The sequence below is a fragment of the Xiphophorus hellerii genome, chromosome 22 (assembly GCF_003331165.1).
Source record: "Xiphophorus hellerii strain 12219 chromosome 22, Xiphophorus_hellerii-4.1, whole genome shotgun sequence".
NCBI classification, from domain to species: domain Eukaryota; kingdom Metazoa; phylum Chordata; class Actinopteri; order Cyprinodontiformes; family Poeciliidae; genus Xiphophorus; species Xiphophorus hellerii.
The window spans coordinates 29,594,807-29,614,107 of NC_045693.1; the positions used below are offsets into that span (position 1 = coordinate 29,594,807).

At 37.3% G+C, this 19,301-nt stretch overlaps 1 protein-coding gene across 2 annotated transcripts; it reads right to left on the reverse strand.

The window, feature by feature from the left end:
* Window positions 1-32: 32 nt before the first annotated feature.
* Window positions 33-15,113, reverse strand: rbm45 (RNA binding motif protein 45). Of its 2 annotated transcripts, XM_032552468.1 has the most exons (11): window positions 14,798-15,073; window positions 9,695-9,817; window positions 9,015-9,141; window positions 8,731-8,856; window positions 8,470-8,640; window positions 6,901-7,021; window positions 5,282-5,372; window positions 4,365-4,522; window positions 4,204-4,279; window positions 3,487-3,617; window positions 33-1,717 (listed from the first exon to the last, which is right to left on the reverse strand). In XM_032552468.1, the coding sequence occupies exons 1-10, from the start codon at window positions 15,071-15,073 to the stop codon at window positions 3,501-3,503; spliced, it is 1,386 nt and encodes a 461-aa protein (XP_032408359.1). In that variant the 3' UTR covers window positions 33-1,717; window positions 3,487-3,500. The 2 variants fall into 2 exon arrangements, with proteins under 2 accessions (XP_032408359.1, XP_032408360.1); XM_032552469.1 differs by having other exon boundaries at window positions 33-3,617; window positions 8,482-8,640; window positions 14,798-15,113.
* Between the last annotated feature and the right edge of the window lie 4,188 nt (window positions 15,114-19,301).

Consider the following 19,301-nt stretch of genomic DNA (forward strand, 5'->3'; position numbering starts at 1 on the left):
TGGAATAAAAAACAAACAAACTTCCACAGCAATGAGATTTGAAAAGTTCATTTATTTCAGCAACAACTGACAGATCAAATACACACAGACTGATCTTTTCAAAGCTTTATTTCTGTGATTTTCCACTTAATTAGAAAACATTTGATTCCTTCAAAGATTAGAGTATTACATCAGAACAAATTAATTTCATACAGTTGAGGGTTTAATGAAAAATGTTTAATACTTACTTAAAGGTTGCTATGTTCCAATTTACTGAGATCTACATTTTGACCTGGTGGGTATTATAACAATAATGAAAACCTCGACGTTGAACACAAGTGTATCTAAGCGTCACAATAAGCAGGAATCTCTTTAGCATGGATTTAACTGACCCAAACATGGGAGAATGCTGGAGAACCTGGTTATTCCTTTACAAAAAGCTTTACAGATAAAGCTTTGATTTCTGGGCTCTTTTAGTCATTCTGTGTCTAACTTAACCTTTAAAGACTTGAGTTTTACAAACAAAATATATGAACCACAGCAAGACCACCTATGTTCTGTAACACCTAAAATCTATTATTGGTTAACTTTGAAGCAAGTTAAATAGATTTAGTAAAATATTATTCATGGGAAATGTGTGAGTCGATAGTTTTTCGGCTGATCGCCAATTTTTAAAAAACCTCATTCAGATTTTGGCGGGTACCGATTTTTTGTTTTGTCTGAAAAGTCACAAAGTTGGCAACAGTGGTGGGCGGCTCTATCAGTTAACCCTCTAACAGCAAAACAAAGGGGAACCATGGCTGATATTTAGACTTTTGCAGCAGTGAGTCAGATCAGTTTTTCATGTATCCACCAATCACTAATCTACCAAAATATTGGACATCGGCAACAATTTATTAGTCTTTACCTAAAAATGTGCTCGTATGGGAGTCGATGGGACCCAACTGGTCTTGAGGGTAAACGTGTAAATTATACGCACATCTTTTAGTCTATATATCAAAGATGCACAATATATATTGGTATCAGCCAATTTGCCTTTTTAAATTTTTTTTTTTTAACATATTAGAATCGCTCTGATAAGTAAAACTATGCCAATATTAGCCAAATTAGAGTTTACTTCCATCTTGTTGCAAACAGCAACAAGAAGGTTTCAGAAAGTTGGTCATGTGGTATTTGTTTGGTCATGTGACAGGTAGTGATGAAACAGGATTTTGGGATCTTTAATTGAAGCAGAGATGCAGATGGTTTTTACAAAGTGTTGAAAGTCTAGGAAATTATGTAATATTAGTAAGTGCTGGTTATCAGCCAATAGCACTACAACAGCATCCAATAAAAAACATTAATAAAAAACGCTGAATGCAGACCTTGATGTACTTTTTATTAATGAAAAAAAAATCAGTCCAAATAACACATTCAATTGAGCTCAGCATGGGTTTACATATCTGATCTGACTGTTCAGGTCAAGTTCTTTAAACTTAGACAATAGGATCCTGCTTACAGTTTAGCAAAAACAAATCTTCTGAATCATAATCCAGCTCATTTTCAAACTCCAAATTTAGCCTATTTTTTCCCACAAAGTCTTGGTTTGAAACGTAAATGAAACAGAAACATCATTAAACACAGAGACGCTTACTGACTGAATACGAGTCAGGCAAAGGGTCGGGTCAGAGGTCAGGAGATGATGTTGGTGTCTGTTGGTCTGTCAGGTCAGGTGTCGTTTTGTTATGACAACAGTCGCCTGGGGAACAAAAAGCTGCAGTGTTATTAACAGGAAATGGGGTGACATCTTTTCAGCTTAAAAGCGCTTCATTTAACCAAGCTGTCAGTTTACTTTACCTTTAAATAAGAAATAAGGAAGTAAATGAAAGCAGAACAACAAATCCAGAGCATGCAAGCTGACAGACACAGTGCCTTAGAAAAGTCTTTGTAAAACATAAAAAAAATACATTCACAGATGGTCTCTGTCCAACCTGACTGAGCAAAGAAAAATTAAATGAAACATTTTCTATTAAAAATGAACATTTAAAATATTTAACCCCATTAAACCAGACTCAGGTTTTTGAACAAAACATGACAAAATGAAAAAGGTTTGCAGGATATTTAGACTTTTGCAAGGCTCTGTAACTTACATATGTTATTGTGAAACTAGGGCTGAGCAATAAATCAACGTTTTCAATTCATCACATTTTGAAGACTTAATTTTTGGAAAATTTGGATATTTTTTTTTCTCACCAATTCATCTTGTTTGATAAACATGTTTTACAGTTTCTAATTATTTAGACTTTTAGTACAGGTCACCTGTACCATGAACTGTTATAGCCAGGCTAAAATTTTAATTTTTTTAATTACGGGAATAAAGTCATAATATTATCAGAATAAACTCATAATATTAGGAGAGTTAAAGTGGTCATTTTAAGAGAACTATGACATAAAAATTTTTAATTAAAATGACAAATGTTAAGTATCTTGTGAAGTTATACTTTTTAATCAGTTTTTAAAATAATGCTTAATCTTTTATCACATCAGCGTTGAATTATTATCAGTAGTAGAACTTTAAAACAACGTGCAAATAACTGACATTACTTAGAAAAAGAACTACACAAACTGAGGTGGTCACATCAGGTTCTGATAGTTACACTCTTGTAATTTTTTACGTGCTTTTTACATATTTCATAATGGATTTTTTTTTCTGGGGGGTTCTGCTAATATTATGACCGCATTCTCTGATCTAAACAAACATTCTCATAGCCTGGCCCTGATGCTCAGACATACAACTCACAGAAGGGATGATTGAAATAAATCCACTTTTTGAAAATATCTTTTGTCATTTCTATTTTAGAAAAGGGAGAGCAAAAAAATAATAATTTTAAAAAGCCTAAAAAAAAAAATGGTTAAAATTAAAAAACTGATCTGGTTTGAAAGAATTTTTTTTTTAAACTGGATTTTATTTTTAATCCTTATCGCCCAGCCCTATATGAAACTCATGCACACAATTCTAACTACAATACCATGAGAAATGATCTGAGGTGTTAGATACAGGGTTTCCCCCAGAGTTTTAGAAGCCTGGCAGGCTACTAGGCTTGACTTGTGCCCCCACCAGGCTAAGAATTGTTTTGTTGTAATTGGTTTCCGGAACCACTGCCAGTCTTGTGCTGGTCTACATGCCAAGAACTTCAGCAAATAAAGTGACAAGTCATGGATAAAGGACCAATACATTTTGGACACTTTAATTAGTACGAAGTGACTGAAACAACTGTTTTTTAGTTTTACAGTTGGTGTTTAGGTATTGCTAATAATATATTCCAACAATACATAATTACCTATTCATATTTTAAAATTTCCTGTAAATTGAAAAAAAAAACAAAACTCAAAAACATGGTTGGCCACAGGGTGACTGCCCTGGCGCTCCTACCACCAGGCTTAGCAAGTTTTCTGTGGGAAACCCTGTAGAAGTGTGTACAACATTTAGGCATCGTTGGCTTATGTTCCTTAAAATGTAACCCTTACCTGCCAGTTCTGGTCTAGTAGGTCCGCGCCCGCTTGTGAGACTCCTCCCGCGGAGGATCAGCCAGCATCACCTTCATCTTCACTCCGTTGACGATCCGACCGTGGAGCACAGCCATGGCCTCATCTGCACACTGAGATGCACAAAGACACATGAGTGAAACTCACACCAGCTCCTACCCACCAGGCTTCACACTTCTGTCTGTGTGTCAGTAGGTAACTTCTCATCAGAGCAGACAGAAATCACATGTGGTAACCCAAGGCTCAATTCTGGGACTCCCATTTATCTACATCCTCCTGCCAGCTCACGTTGTGCTGGCAGGAGAAAAAAAGTTACCATAATTACACAGATGATACACAGCTTTACATTACATGTAACTAATTAACTCTGAATCCAAAAAAGCACTGAACAGATGCTTAGAACAAATCAACATAAGGATGTGAAATAACTTTCTTCAGCTGAACAGAAACAAAACCGAAGTTTTTATCTTTGGACCTCAGCACTCAGCTTTAGTTATTACAGCTGGAAACTAGAGATCAGGCTGAAATCTGGGTGTTGTGATGAAATCTGACCTGAACATTCAGAGCTACATAAAGACAGTTACAAAGTCAGTCTTTTATCACCTGAAGAACATTTCCAGGATTAAAACTTTTTATGATCTAAAGCACTTTGAATTGTTGATGAACTTGACTTTATTCATTCATTCCTGAGAGACTCACCTGTTTGTCAGCATATTTCATGTATCCAACCTTCCTTCCTGGAACCAAATGGACCTCGATCAGGGAACCGAAGCGACTGCAGAGACACAGACATTAGCAGGCATGTTTTAGCTGTGGGATAACGCAGAAACATGGCGACGGAGTGGAGTGACGACGTTTACCAGAAGACGTCCTCCAGCACGTCGAGCGGCAGCGGGGAGGGGTTGAAGACAACAAAGAGGCGCTCTTTGGCCTTACTGTCGGATGGAGCGAGCTTCTTGAGAGGCGGCAGGGTGACGTCCGTCTGAACACGAGACATCTGGGAGACAGACGAGTACCCCTGGTGGAGAGAGACGCATTTTCACACATCTGGGCGGAAAATATTAGTTTTACTAAAAACGTTAGGTTTAAGAGATGCTACCTCCCGCCTGCATGTGGCAGTATGGCTGGAATATATGTATTCCAGCTATAATCAAATCAGATTGAAATCTGATTTACGATTTTAATGAATTTTTTCCCCTTGAATTACTTTATTTTTATTTTTTTTTACAAATGGCAGAAAATATCTATAAAAGCTGGCTTTATTTCAATCATTCCTTCACATGACCTGGAATCAGAGTTGGTAGTTCTTGGGTTGACTAAAGAGGATTGGTGAACAAAAGAAATCCAAATTTGGCAAAACTAAATCTTCAAAGCAAGAAAATTTTATTAAAGATAAAATTGATTTACTGTCCATCCGTAGGAAGCAGTATTTCACATTTCTTCTACACTACCTGGATGTTGAGTCAATATGGTGAATAACAAAAAGCCCCACTTATTTTCACACATAAGTGTTAATATCACAAAATCCCTTGCAAATATTTCTAAAGTAGCACCACAAAAACAGTGATTTTGACTGTAAGAAAAAAAAAAAACAATTACAAAAACAATTGTGAAATTCTGAAGGAACCAATTCATTATATGTATATATATATATATATATATATTTTTTTTTTAAGCAAAAATCTGTTAATTACAACTGGGGTCCTATTTGGTCATGTGAAGGAATGTATTTGCAATAGGAGGAGCTGGAAGGAGAACAGGAAGTGAATAAACTCACAGTGGGTTTGATCATACTGCTGGAGGCTCCGTTCCACACTGAGGAGAGGATCTGGGCTGTAACAAACTGAGAGGCCATCCGGCCTGCAGGGCTGCACACAAACAATGTTACTAGCACTCAGACGCTCTTCTGCTACCTCCTATCAGTCAAGTTCTCATTTAGTTGCTAAGAAACAACATCAACCAATCAGACTGAATTTTTTTGCCATAATTGAATAATTGTAATAATGCCATAATTTTGGTGTTATTGCAATATAGTACAATGCATTCAGGATCTCTAATACTTTGTGACACTTTGGGTTACATTTATTGCAGGTCATATCAATATTACATATTAATTAACCTAATTCTACGACAGGTCAGTCCGTCTTCATTTTCGAATGTTTGATGAATCACCTCTTAATACAACCTCTGAAAACATTATATGACAACCAGACAGACTCAATTTCTTAAATACATAACTTCTGATTTGATGGGTAATGAGAGAAGGGGGAGGACATGCGACACTAGATTTGATTTTGCTGCATCAGAGTACAGGGGTTTACACTTCTCAGATTTTGATTTGTAATATATTTCCTGAACAGATTGATAACAATGTCTGATTTTTTTTCCCAGGTATGGTTGAGACTATAAATTTACATACACCCAGTAAGAATTTTTTTTCTCTTTTTCTCTGTCTGAAGTTAAATCTGACCCAACTCCTCTTATTTTAGGTTAGTCGAAATTACCTAATTTATTTCTACTTACTAAATGTCGCAATGATGACAGAAAGGATATGACAGAGATTTATTTATTAATATCTTCAGAATCGGAAGTTTACATACATTTCCTCAGTATTTGGTAGTATTGCCTTTGAACTGTATGACTCTGATCAAACCTTTTGGGTTTCCTTCCTCAAGCTTCTCGGTTTGCTGGAATTCTGGTTTGTCCTGACAGAATTGGTGGAACCGAGTAGATTTTGTGGGCCTCTGCAGTGTCACACGCTTTTTCAGACCTGCACACATTTTCTCCAAAGAACTGAAGTCATATCTTGGCTGATTTCTTCTGGCTTTCCGTTGTGTCAGAAAGAAACCCGCGTATTTGTAATGTGGCCTTCAAATACATCTACAAGCGTGACTCCAATTAACTCAAAAGTGTCAGTTAACTTGTCAAAACTTTGTGCTGCCACAACATCATCACCTGGGCTTGGCCTCATTGTTTAAAGATACAGTAAGCATTCTGTATGTAATCTTCTGATTTTGAAGACATGAATAAATAAATCTCTGACACATTCTGTCATCATTGTGGCACTAGCAAATAGAAATACTTTTGTTATTTCTAAGTGACCTAAAAGAAGAAAAGTTTGGTCTGACTTAACTTCAGACTTTTTTTTATTGGATGTGCAATTCTGGTTTCAACTGCATTGTACTGCTTAACGTACCACTACTGACACACTGAAGTTTGTGGCTGTAAAGTAATGAAATGTGATGACGTACAAGAGGTGTGAAAACATTTTCAAGGCTCTGCCAATTGACTGTTTATTAGAAAGACTATTGACAGTGAATGCTCTCTCTAAAACATCCAAAGCTACCGTAAGCAATGTGGTGTGTGTGTGTGTGTGTGTGTATGTGTGTTTAGTACCTCTCTCCATCTTCGTAAAAAGTCACTTGAATTCGGTTGCCAGGTGGATACTCAAAGCCGTTCAGCTTCTCCTTGGCATAAATTGCTGATCCGAGATTATTGTAGCGAATCAGAGCGTGACCTGGAGGCACACGGAGGAGCCCAATTAAGCGGGTCATCTCCAATCAGAACCAACCCAACCTGCTGACACCAAAACTTCTGCTTTATATGAAAATGTTTCCGTGAAGCTTTCCTGAACAGATTTGTTTAGTCCCCATTGATATCTGCTAACAAACTGATCCAAGACACCTGACCTGCCATGTGTGATGACATCATCAACGCCAGGGTTTGGTCATAACCGGCCCAGTTACCAGCATCAAGGTTTTAAACAGCTTATAGACTTTCCTATCATACTCTTCCAATAGTTGGAAGTTATTTTACTGAGATGTATGACCACATTTCTGTTTTTAAAAATACTTTAGTTTTTTTTGTTCTGACATGTAAATGTGATATTTTCATTATCTGAAGGTGAACAATCATAATAAACAAAAATAACATATTGCAAACATCTGTTTGTAAATAATCTATATAATGTGTTTCACTTACTGATAAAGTTACTGATATTAGTGACTTTTCAATAATAATAATAATAATAGTCTGATGGGTCTGTGGTATATTCAGTCCCTCCAGGATTTTGCACTTAATTTTTTTTGCAGTCGAAATCGCTGCTTTTGTGGTGCTCCTTTAGAATTATTTGCAAAATTTATTTATTTTTTTCCGCATTACACCACTTCTAAATTTTCACATTAAAAAAAGTCAAAAAAGAGGTGCTGTGGTGGCACAGGGATTAAGCACAACCCACATATGGAGGCCTTAGTCCTCGACAAGGCTGTCACAGGTTCGATTCCCGGCCTGGCGACCTTTGCCGCATGTCCTATCCCTTCTCTCACTATCCACTTTCCTGTCAATTCACTAGCAAATAAAGGCCACTATAGCCACTAAAACCTATAAAGAAAAGGGAAAAAAAGAAAAAAAATGGACTGTTTGGACACAAACATTTTCACTCTTTAAAGAACTTAAAAAACCTCATTTTATTACACGCCACATTAATCACGGACTATAACTTCACATAAAGAAGAATCAGTGTAGTACAAGATATACTGCCACCTGCAGGTGGGAGTTAGTCACTTAAACTAATGTTTAACCAGAAATTTTTCAGAAATTTTGCAATAAACTCACAATTACACATTAGTGAGAAAAAATGTGGGGATCTGTTGATTTTGCATGAAATTCCACTATCGCAAAACACTGGAGGGACTGAATACTTTTACTTATTAAACAACATAGTTTATGCTGTTCTTAAACCAACATTTTGTGTAAACATGACGACATTGTGAAACCATTATATTGTAACTCAGAGTTTTCAAGCTATGCAACAAAGAGTCCCTTCCACCCCCCACTTCACAACTGCTCACTAACTCGACCATGCATCGACCTCCATTTGCCGCCAAAGGCCATTAGAAAGGTGAGAACAATCTGTATCAGACCTGATAAAACAAAGCAGAATTAATCTACAGTGGGGGCAACTACCTTTGCTCATACCGTACGAGTCCCTGTGAAGCTCACAGTACTCCATGCCTGGGATGAGGTCAAACAGAGCAAAGATCTGCTCCTGGGTGAGCGCGGCCCGCGTGGACATCATCAGAGAGCGGGTGAACTCGCTTTGGCGGTAGTCCATCATGGAGTAGTTCCCTTGATCAGCTGTAGTACAAAAAAACAGAAACAAGGTAAGAAACAGAAAAAAAGTTCATATTTCAAATGCTTGATTCCATGTGTTTTTAAAGTGCATACGGGTGACGATGGGGTACTGGTTCATGGAGTCACTGGAGCTGTAATCTCCCCCCCTGACCCCTCCTGCAGAGTAATCTTCGGAGGAGTTATTTTTACTGCGTGGTTCAGCCAGGATGGCCCTGTAAGCTGGAGACGGTACCACAGTTTTTGTATTTAACCAACAAGACATTGGCTGAGGTTCCAATTCATGAAGTCTACTGTTATGAACATTTCCAAAACTTCTCCTCAAGTGATAAATTCCACACTACAACCTGAACCAGTGGACCGACCCGGCACAGACTCACATTTGTCACAGTTCTCGATGGCGAGGGCAGCTTGAGAGGGTTTGTAGTAGCGCACGTAGCCAAGGCCTTTGCTTTCACCTGTGACCTTGTTTCTGATGAGGATGCAATATTCAATATCTCCGTACTCCTGGAAGACGTACAGTGAAGGAAAACAGTCGTGGAACAGAAATGAAACAAATGCTGCCCTAATATTCTGAACAGGTATGCAAGGTAATCTAAAGTTGATTGGTCTTATTGATTAACAATTAATTGATTAGACTTAGACTGACTTTATTGTCATTTTGCATGCACAGGGTGTATACAGAACGAGATTTCGTTGCATACGGCTCAGGACAGTGTTTTGAGGTTCCAATGTTGTGAGGTTACTCCAGAATAAAATAAAATACAGTATAAAACATGAATATAAAATATAAAATATTCATATTTATATATATATTATGTATTATATAGATTAGCAGACACTTTCTTAAAAACCTGAGTTTTCTGTGGTCTTCATTCCTTTGTAGAGGTAGATAAGATCAGTTTCACATCTAAGTATTGGCCAATCACTGATCCACCAAAACAAAGGAAATTGGGGCCGATTTATCTGTGTACTCCTAAAAAAAGACTTGAAATATTTCACTGTGTTTGCTTTACATTTTAAAATGAATGACAAAATGATATTGTAACAGAGTAGTTACTCTGAATGTGTTTTTTAGATCCTCCTCTGTGAAAGTTTTGGGAATCATGATGAAGATCCTGGTCAGCTCTTCATCCTCAACATCTCTGTGTCTGGCTGATCCTCGTGACTGTGCTATAAACACCTAAAAAAAACACACAAAACAACATCCATATTATAGTCTAATAAATCATATTCATAAATTAAGACAAAGCAGAACTTTGTTGTCATTCGTTCAGGACTCTGGGGCTGACACCATCCGAACCTGCAGCCTTGCTCTGATCCAGTCTCTTCAGCTGCCGTTTCAAAACTTCTAGATACAGAAAATGGGAGGGGGAGGCAAAGGGGGCAGCAGCATCTCCTGACTTGGTTGAATACAAACTTGGGGAAGCAGAAGAGTTCATAACTGAGGTAGAAGATAGGACATCTGAGGTTTGACAGGAAAGCTGTGGGTCAGAGGAAGGTGGGATGTCTGTATGGTAGAGGACAGGAGAGGAAGATGATGATGAAATTGTTCCTGAACTGAACTTGTTGAAAAATGTGTTCAGCTCATTTGTTCTCTCAAGGCTTCCACCAATCTGATCCTCATTTTGCTTGAAGCCTGTGTTTTTTCATCCATGACCACACATCTCTGATATTGTTCCTCTGCAGTGTATTCTCCAGATTATTCTCGTACTTCTCCTTGCAGTCTCTAATCTTGACTGTGAGCTGCTTCTGTATACTCCTCTTTAAGTCACTGGTGATCCAGGGTTTGTTATTCTGGAAGCATTTCACTGTTCTGGTAGGGATGTTGCTGTCCACACAAAAGTTTACATAGTCAGTCACACACTCATTCATGGCACTGATGTCATCTACATGTGGCTGGCAGAGAGTAGTCCAATCAGTTGCAACAAACTTGGAGGGCCTCTTCTGCTTCCTGTGACCATTTCCTAACAGCCATCTTCCTAATAGGTAGCATCTTCACCAGAGGTTTGAATTCAGAACATAGAACAACAAGTCTATGGTCAGATTTCCCCATAGGAGGTCTTGGTTTGGAGACATGCATCCTTGACATTAGCATAAAGCAAATCCAAAATCTTGTTATTTGCTCCTGCTCTGCATCCACAACGCCTCCTTTTCAACTCCTCTGCGTTTTCTGGCTTCAGCTGTGGTATTATTTCAGCTTTTCCAGTGTTGATCAGCTGCTCCCTGTTGTAAACCACCCTGTTGTTATGGCTATGCATCATAACAAAATGGCAAAAATACAAAGAATATTGCCAAAAATCTATATTTTTGGCAAAATATTGATCCAAAACAAGAAGGGACAACTGTTCAAAACAAACTATTTTCCTCCAAAAATAGCAGGAATGAATTTTTGATTTAAAAAAAAGAAGAAGAAATCTCAACTAGAAAATTTCGGAAGAAATTTAGCCGGGGCCTGCCAAGGCGCGCCCGTCGGGCATGGGCCCGGCGTCGTCACGCTACAAATCGGCGTCGACGCTAAAGAACGCCGCGACGTAATCAGTGGCACGCGGAGAATCGCAAGAACGTTAAGCGAGGCGGACGTGCACCATTCAGTATTATAAAGTAAGTATATCAGCTAAAATCAGCAGAAACGCTAATGTTAGCGTCATTGCTTTCATCAGTATGTGGGAAATCACTAGGATATTTTCTGTAATTGATTTACTCCATTCAGTATACTAAACATTGCTAAAAAGTAAAATAAATAGCTAATAGCTTATTGAAGCTAAAATGCTAACGCTAATGAACCTTGCATTGAACTGTTTAGTAACAGTTCAATGCTCATAAACTGCAGGAAGGCAGTTCATTAGCATTTACCTAATGATTGTCACAAATATAAATTTTCAATAACGCACACACACAACATATTACAGTTTAAAAATATATATTGACCTGATGTTAAAGATTTCTACAAACGTTTTACAGGTAAAGTTTACAATGAACCAAAATTACAACATTTAAAGAATACCATCAATTTAAGAATCTAATGTCTCTGCAATAAAAAGAAATTGCTATCTTTTTATTTTTAAACAACACCTCATATTGTTAAATAACTGATTTTATGTATTCAAGTTTTAAATATTACATTTGAGTTTGCATGGATGTAAAATTACTGCTCAGTTTAAAAATTACAGTATTTTTAAACTGAGCAGTTTAAAAATATGCTCAGTATTTTTAAACTGCTCAGCTAAACTTCGCTCTTTAGCTTGTTAGCTTGTCGATGTTTCAGTTTTATTCGCTGGGAAAATTATTCTTTGTCTGCTTTGAAGATAAGCAGACAAATAATAAAAAACAAGTTTTGATATTAACTCTCAACTTCATTCACAAAACTTTTTCGTTATTTATTACGCAACGAACATGCATTTCACATAAGAACAAAACAATGAGGTGACGTTGCCTGTCCTTGAACACAACGCTGATCCCTCTTCACCCTGTCACCAACTCACACACATCCTCATTGTGTTGTGTTCTGTAAATAAACAAAACACAAGCAAAATCAATAAACTATATGCATATTCCAGTATACTGAGTTTTGGTTTTACATTCATTCTATTTAAATGTAGTTTGTTTGTGCTTACCAATGTTTTCTGGCCGGATGTCAGGCACCGTTTTCCCCTGGTCAGTTCGTCGATGTCTGGTTTTAGTTCTATTCTGTGGCAATCCGCAAAACGGCGTGTAGGTTTTCGTCAGTAATGCGCGATCTGTGCTTGGTCTTGTTTAAAGTCATTATTGAAAACATCTCTTCGCACAGATAGGTGCTTCCAAACGTGGACAAAACACGAGCTGCGTGGAGTCGAAGCTGTGGCATCAAATCAGGGGCAGTAGACGGTAAAAGTAAAAGTCCTCGATTGAAACATCACGGAACTTCGCTCTTTAGCTTCTTAGCTTGTCGATGTTTCAGTTTTATTCGCTGGGAAAATTAATAATCAGCTTGAGGTGACTCTGCTGCACTCTAGTGGCGAGAAGCCGTAATGTTGGTTGGTAAGAATCGGAAGGCATTATGGGATATGTAGTTTGTAGTCAATTCGTGCTCAAAACCTATTTTAAGTCAATCAATGGGGCTGTAAAACGGTGGTAGGGGGGAGAGGGCCACATAAAATGACGTAGCGGGCCACATGTGGCCCGCGGGCCTTGAGTTTGACACATGTGCAATAGAGGATCTATCTGCTGCTCATGCAAAACAGTCTATTTTAATCCCATGTGTAATAGTCATTGGGTTAAATCAGTTATATAATGCTGAAAACGCAAGTAGTTGATGTAAAAATATTCAAGGCTTTTATTTTGAAATTTTCAGTATGCTTCATTTCAAAGGGCCAAACTAATACCATGTGTAACAGTGCTTTGGATGAAAAAGTCAAATAAAGCCAAAAAGAGCAATTACATGATGTAAAAATATTCAAGGCTTTTATTTTGAAATTTTTGTTAAGCTTCATTTCAAAGGGCCAAACTAATACCATGTGTAACAGTGCTTTGGATGAAAAAGTCAAATAAAGCCAAAAACAGCAATTACCTGATGTAAAAATATTCAAGGCTTTTATTTTGAAATTTTCATCAAGCTTAATTTTAAATTGCCACACTAATCCCATGTGTAACAATTGCTGGGTTAAATCAGTTATATAAAGCTCAAAAGAGCAATTTTCTGATGTAAAAATATTCAAGGCTTTTATTTTGAAATTTTTGTTAAGCTTCATTTCAAAGGGCCAAACTAATACCATGTGTAACAGTGCTTTGGATGAAAAAGTCAAATAAAGCCAAAAAGAGCAATTACATGATGTAAAAATATTCAAGGCTTTTATTGTGAAATTTTTGTTAAGCTTCATTTTAAAGTTCAAAACTAATCCCATGTGTAACAGTTACTGAGTTAAATCAGTTATATACAGCCCATAGCAGCAATTAGTTCTAAAGGCCAGTTCAGTCCTGATCTGTTTCAACTGAGGATAGATAGAACTACAGCGATGCGTATTTGTAGTCCAAATCAGCAGCCAATAGCCTCTTGAGATCCGTTGCTATGTTAAATAAGTTTCACACCAAGGTGTGAAGTGTTAGTGAAAGAGCCTGAGAGCCTCAGAAAATCCTGTCGCATGACTTTGCTCTGAAGCACCGTGACAGAAAATCGTACGGTCTAGATAAATTTCGAAAACATTTTACCGGAGCAGACAGGCGTATCAATGTCAGGACCGATTTTGATACTAATCGTGCGATATTTGTGGGCGTGATGGCGATTTCAAAAATGATTTGGGCTGAAAAAGTTGTCTTCATCTCTCACTCTAAGCAGCCAGAGACGCACTCTAACTTTAGGAAAAATGAGAAACTTTGGGTCGCTTAGAGGCAAATTGTGGACAAACCGTAACTGGTATCGACGAGCCGTCTTCACTTTCGAAGAGATCACAGACGTATCTACAAAATGAAATTTGAATGGCATTTCTAGGTGAATTTGTGACGACACAGAAAATCCTCAAAAATAGGGTATTTCTAGGATTTTTCCCATTGACTTATAATGGGGTTTTTTTCGTAGTTTTTTGCGAATTATGTCGCCACGTTAAGCCCAAATCCCACCAGAAGTAATAGCTGGAATGGCGTGAATTTTCTGCACGTTTTGATACCTCATTTGTAGGTGTGCACCCAGCGGTATGAGCCGCATTAACGGTTACGGAAGAAAAATAAAGAATAAAGAAACACTTTCTCCGACAATAGCAATAGGTTCCTGCCATTGCTTTGCATGGCAGGCCCCAATGAAACCACAGAGCTATTGAAGGACTAACGGAAGAATGGGGTAGTAATTTAAAAAGTGCTATTTCTTAAAATTTATAAAATTAAAAAAAATTAATTGGATAATATCAGTAACATGATTTTTGAGGACTAACTGAAATATGAAATGATGAAAACTTTACATTGCAAAGATATTGCAAAGAAATGACCTCATCGGGTCAAAAAAAAAAACAAACACTTACTCATCAGAGGGTTAATAATAGCTAACATGATAGTAACACGTTAGCTGTTATCGGGTTAGCCACTAGCATGTTAGCCACAGCTTTAACCGAATTTACTTACATATTAACATCGACAGATAATATTTCAGTCAGCTGGTGTAACTTCTCCGTTATTACCAGCCCTTTAGTCGTACCTTTATCGGTTTAGTCCCCTCCTGCAGCACCTTTCCGTGCATTTCTTCCATGGCTATGCAGGCCTGTGACGACTTAGCGAACTTCACATATGAGACGCCTTTGGGCTCCTTTGTCTGCTTGTCTTTGACCAGCCAGACCCCTTGAACCTCCCCAAACTTCGAAAAACTCTCTCGAAGCTCGTCTTCAGTTACAGACCGACTGGTGACCACGAACAGACGGCTGTTCGGAGGGTCGTCCAGGTTTTCGGGCATCTGTTTTGAAGAGCTGTCCTCCATCTTTGCTTTTCTTCTGCAGTCGCCAGTGATGCGTTTGGGTGCTCCTCAGAAGAAAAGAAAACAAACCCTGCGCTAGTTCTCGAAGCTGCTATTTCGCAGTTAATTGGTTACAGATACGAGTGCAGATCTCAAACTGTGGATATTTCCGACTTTTCCTGTGTTCCTAACAACCCAAAAGTTACATATTGATATAAACATTTTAATATATGTGTTTAAAACAAGAAATTTGATCGTCTCAAACTTCTCTCGTTTCGAGAAAAAATAGATTATGAATTACACTTCCGTTACGAAAAAAATAGAAAAATATTATCGTAATATCTTCATTTAATTGTTTTCTATAATAACTTTGCTTTTATTGGTCTTTATTGCATATAATGCATTGTAGAAATTCCAACTCAACTATTTACTGCGCGGGGATTTAGCGCCGTCCAATGGAAAACATTATAATTACATCAACCAATTGATGGTTATTTTTTTACTTAATTTATACCCGAAATACAAACCAAAACAACTGATTTATGGCCTTTAGGGCTCATTAAAGTATTGGTGTGGGGTGTGAATGTTTATGAGTAATATGCAAGCGATGTATGGTGGTCAGGTCAGGAGCAAAGTAAACCCAACTAACCCAATCAAACAAAACTACACCCAGAGGCCAAAACTCCAGGGGAATCTAAGATAGAAATCAGCCAAAAATGTTGGGAGCAGTTGGCTTAAACATAGCGAGCTGATGCCTGTCCAATCCCATCTCACTTGATAGACAAGATGTGAAAGCCAAAAACCAAGGTTTTCACACTTGATGCTCACTTTCAACCATAAAGCAAAAATTCTGACTCACTTTCAGATGAGAGCATTTATCTATACGGTGTTGGTTGATTGCCATTACTGGACGTCAGTCTTCCTCCAGATTGGGGTCAGTGTCTGCCTGAAGAGAAGTTTAAGAATCCTGTTATCTTGTTAGTGAATGATGGTAAGATGGAGCAAGAGGCAGACAGGGGTCTTATGTGCAGTAAAGCAGCCACTGCTCTGCTACTGAGGTGAGGAAGAGCAAAACCAAAATAAAAACTCCATGTCTTAATCATTTTTAGATACCTACAGGTCAGAGCATATGGCAAAAAGCACATGCGCACTTTAGAGAATATAATACCTAATGAATTTGATGAACTCTTGAAGCTGGGTGATGGGGAAGGACATCTAATCTCCCAGATTTACATTCTGTTATTATCCAGATCCTCGCCGCCCATGCAGGGCCTTAGAACAGGCTGGGAGCAGGAATTAGGAACGGAGATAAATGACGAACTCTGGAAGGCTGAGCTAGAGAATATTCACAAATGTTCTGCCAATTCTAGACACTGTCTTATTCAATTTAAAATCATTCACAAGCTTCATTACTGTAAGGTGAAGTTACGTAAAATTTTCCCTAACATCCCCACTGTGTGACAAATGCCATATTGAAGAAGCCACACTTCTCCATTCTTACTCTTTGTGTACAAAATTAACCCCATTTTGGTCTGGCATATTCAAAACTTTATCAAATATATTCCGTACAGAGTTGAGACTGGACCCACTTCTGATTGTACTCGGAGTTTCTGTTCAGCTTTCTCAATTTAATAAATACCAACCACAATTATTATCTTATGCCTTTATCATAGGAAAAACGCTAGTGCTGATGTTTTGGAAAAATTCAGAGGTTCCATTAGTTAAATTGTGGCTGGAGGAACTGGTAAGGCTCTCTCATCTGGAAAGAATATGGTTCTCATTAGCAAATAACTTAAAGACATTCCATAGAACTTGGCAACCCTTTCGGTAATATATTGATAACTCTATTTGAAGAGAATTTGATTTGATTCTCGGTGTGATAAGATAGAAGTCCTAGGGAAAGGGGAGGTGTGTGGGTCTTGAGAATGTCCCTGTTTATTTATGTCACTTTTGTTTTGTTTTGATTTTGCATTGTCTTTATGTTTTATGTTCACATCAAAAAGAGGACAAATTTGTATTGTTGATGTTTCAACTTTCATGTCTGATTCCTCAATAAAACTGTTTGACAACAAAAGTGCATGTCTTTAGACCTTTGTCAGCCAACAAAATTTGACTATTGACAGACAAAACTGGTTCTCCAGATGAAAATAAAATCCAGGAGCTACAAGGGTAGATGCTGTTTTTAGGCCCAGATGGTTCAGTTATCATTGAACCTGATGGTTTGGGATTAATTCAACTAAAGCGTCTGAACATATGTGTCTTCTGGCATCCAGATAAGCAAGGATTGTGCAAAGAGGAGCGACTGGTTGGTCTGATGTCCAAATCCTAAAAGTAAGGATGTGCGTTAAGATCCTGTCTAAGAGCATCAGAAACAGGATCAGTGACAAGAGGCCACCCTGACTAACTCTAACCTGAACTCTTTGCTTTGCCCTGAAACTGTGGACGGAGCCTGGAGAAAATAGAAAATCAGATACAGGAGGACTTCAGAAAAACTCGTTACTCATCATATTTGTCTACCGTGAAAGTTCAACAAAACTTTTCTGCTTATTGTTGTGTGTTCACACAAGTATTGAAACACATGACTTGATTATTAGATAATGCTGATGACTGATTTCTAACCAGTTTTTTTAAGCCTGCAGTCTTCTCTACTACCGTCTACTGAACAGATGCTGTCAATGCACCTATGAACATTTTAAGACATGGAAAACGTTTCCAAATAACTAGGAGTTACTAGTCCTATTCTCATCCAACAGTTTTTTATACTCTCTTTTTCTTGCTAGTCAGAGCATCATAGACACACAAAACAACTGACCACACCTAGGGAAATTTAGAGAAACCAATTGACCCAACAGTCATGTTTTTGGAGGAAGCAGGAGTACATGGAGAGAAGCCATGCATGCATGGGGAGAACATGCAGACTCCAGGCAGAAACACCTCAGGCTGGGATTCGAACCCAGAACCTTCTTGCTGCAAGTTAACAGTGGTACCAACTGGGCAGCCTACGTAATTTCCACTGTTTTTATTTATCCACTTTTCAAGAACATGTCAATCCATATATAAATATATGTATTAATTATTTAGTTAAAGCTATTATTAATATTATTATATACATAACCTTTGTTGCATTAATTTTCTTAGATGTCTGCCTTTAATTGATAGTTATAAAACTAGGCTAGTTATAGCCTAGTTATAAAACTCTAGCAACTCCTTCAAACTCATCCTAATTTAGCTTTTAGGCATTTTATTTTAGGTCACCTTAGTTTGATCTTATTCTACATCTTAACTCTTGACAGGTGAGAACGTTAACGGCATTATCCCTTAGCGGCTGTTATGTCCAAGGAATTAGAAAAGAAAAATCGCATGATTTATTCATGATAATAAAAATATGACTCATTTTGTTGTTTTGTGGGTTTGCGCATGAAATTAGAAGTGCAGTAAATCAAATTTTTAATGCGTTAGGGGGGGGGGTTTTATACCAAAGATATGGATTTTCTGCACCAGATTTTCTATTTTATGAAATTAAATTAATTTTATTGTAATTTGATGAAACACTGTCACATTATTCATCCTGGTCAGAATTCCTCCTAAATGTATTTCCAGAATACTTTAAAGCAGATTGTGTAACAATTATTTTCCAGAATGTTAAATGTTATAAAGTAATAAAAGAAACCAAAGCAGTGGTAATGAATGTTGATGCTTTCTGTCACATTTGATTTACCTCTGAAACGCTAATCCTCTTCAGTTACGGCCTTTCTGAAAACCAGGACAGGATTTAAAGGTTCTTCAACAAATCATTGTAGCTTAAATGAAAACATAAAACATATATAAGAAATAAACAAACTGGGTGCAGTGAAAAACACATAAATAGAAAAAAACTACAAGAAAATAGGATATCTGTTTTTGATATGGTTGGGATAAAACACAAAGGTGTTGCTAGAGCTATAGATTATCCAAGAATATTATGAACTTAAATCGACTTACACTGTGTGAAGACGTTTTAAGTGTTTTTGTAAAATATCACTATTTATAAGACAAAAAAATTCCTTCGTTTTTTTTTTCGTTTTTTTTCAAAGTGGATATGCAAAACGAAGGGTCTATTCGGAAAACAGGAATGAAAAGTGAAGAGATAATTACAGTAAAAAAAAAAAAGCAGTTAGATGATGGACTTGATCATATTTAAAATAACAATTTCCTAATTGTGTCATCTTGTCTGATTTTTTTTACATTTTTTCTGTGGTACAGCAGAGTATTT

Coding starts and splice junctions, on each gene's coding strand:
- rbm45 (XM_032552468.1), bottom strand. CDS start 15,073: ATGGAGGACAGCTCTTCAAAACAGATGCCCGAAAACCTGGACGACCCT. Junction 8,641..8,730: donor CCAGTACCCCATCGTCACCC/GTATGCACTTTA, acceptor TTTGTACTACAG/CTGATCAAGGGAACTACTCC. Junction 4,280..4,364: donor GTGCTGGAGGACGTCTTCTG/GTAAACGTCGTC, acceptor GTGTCTCTGCAG/TCGCTTCGGTTCCCTGATCG.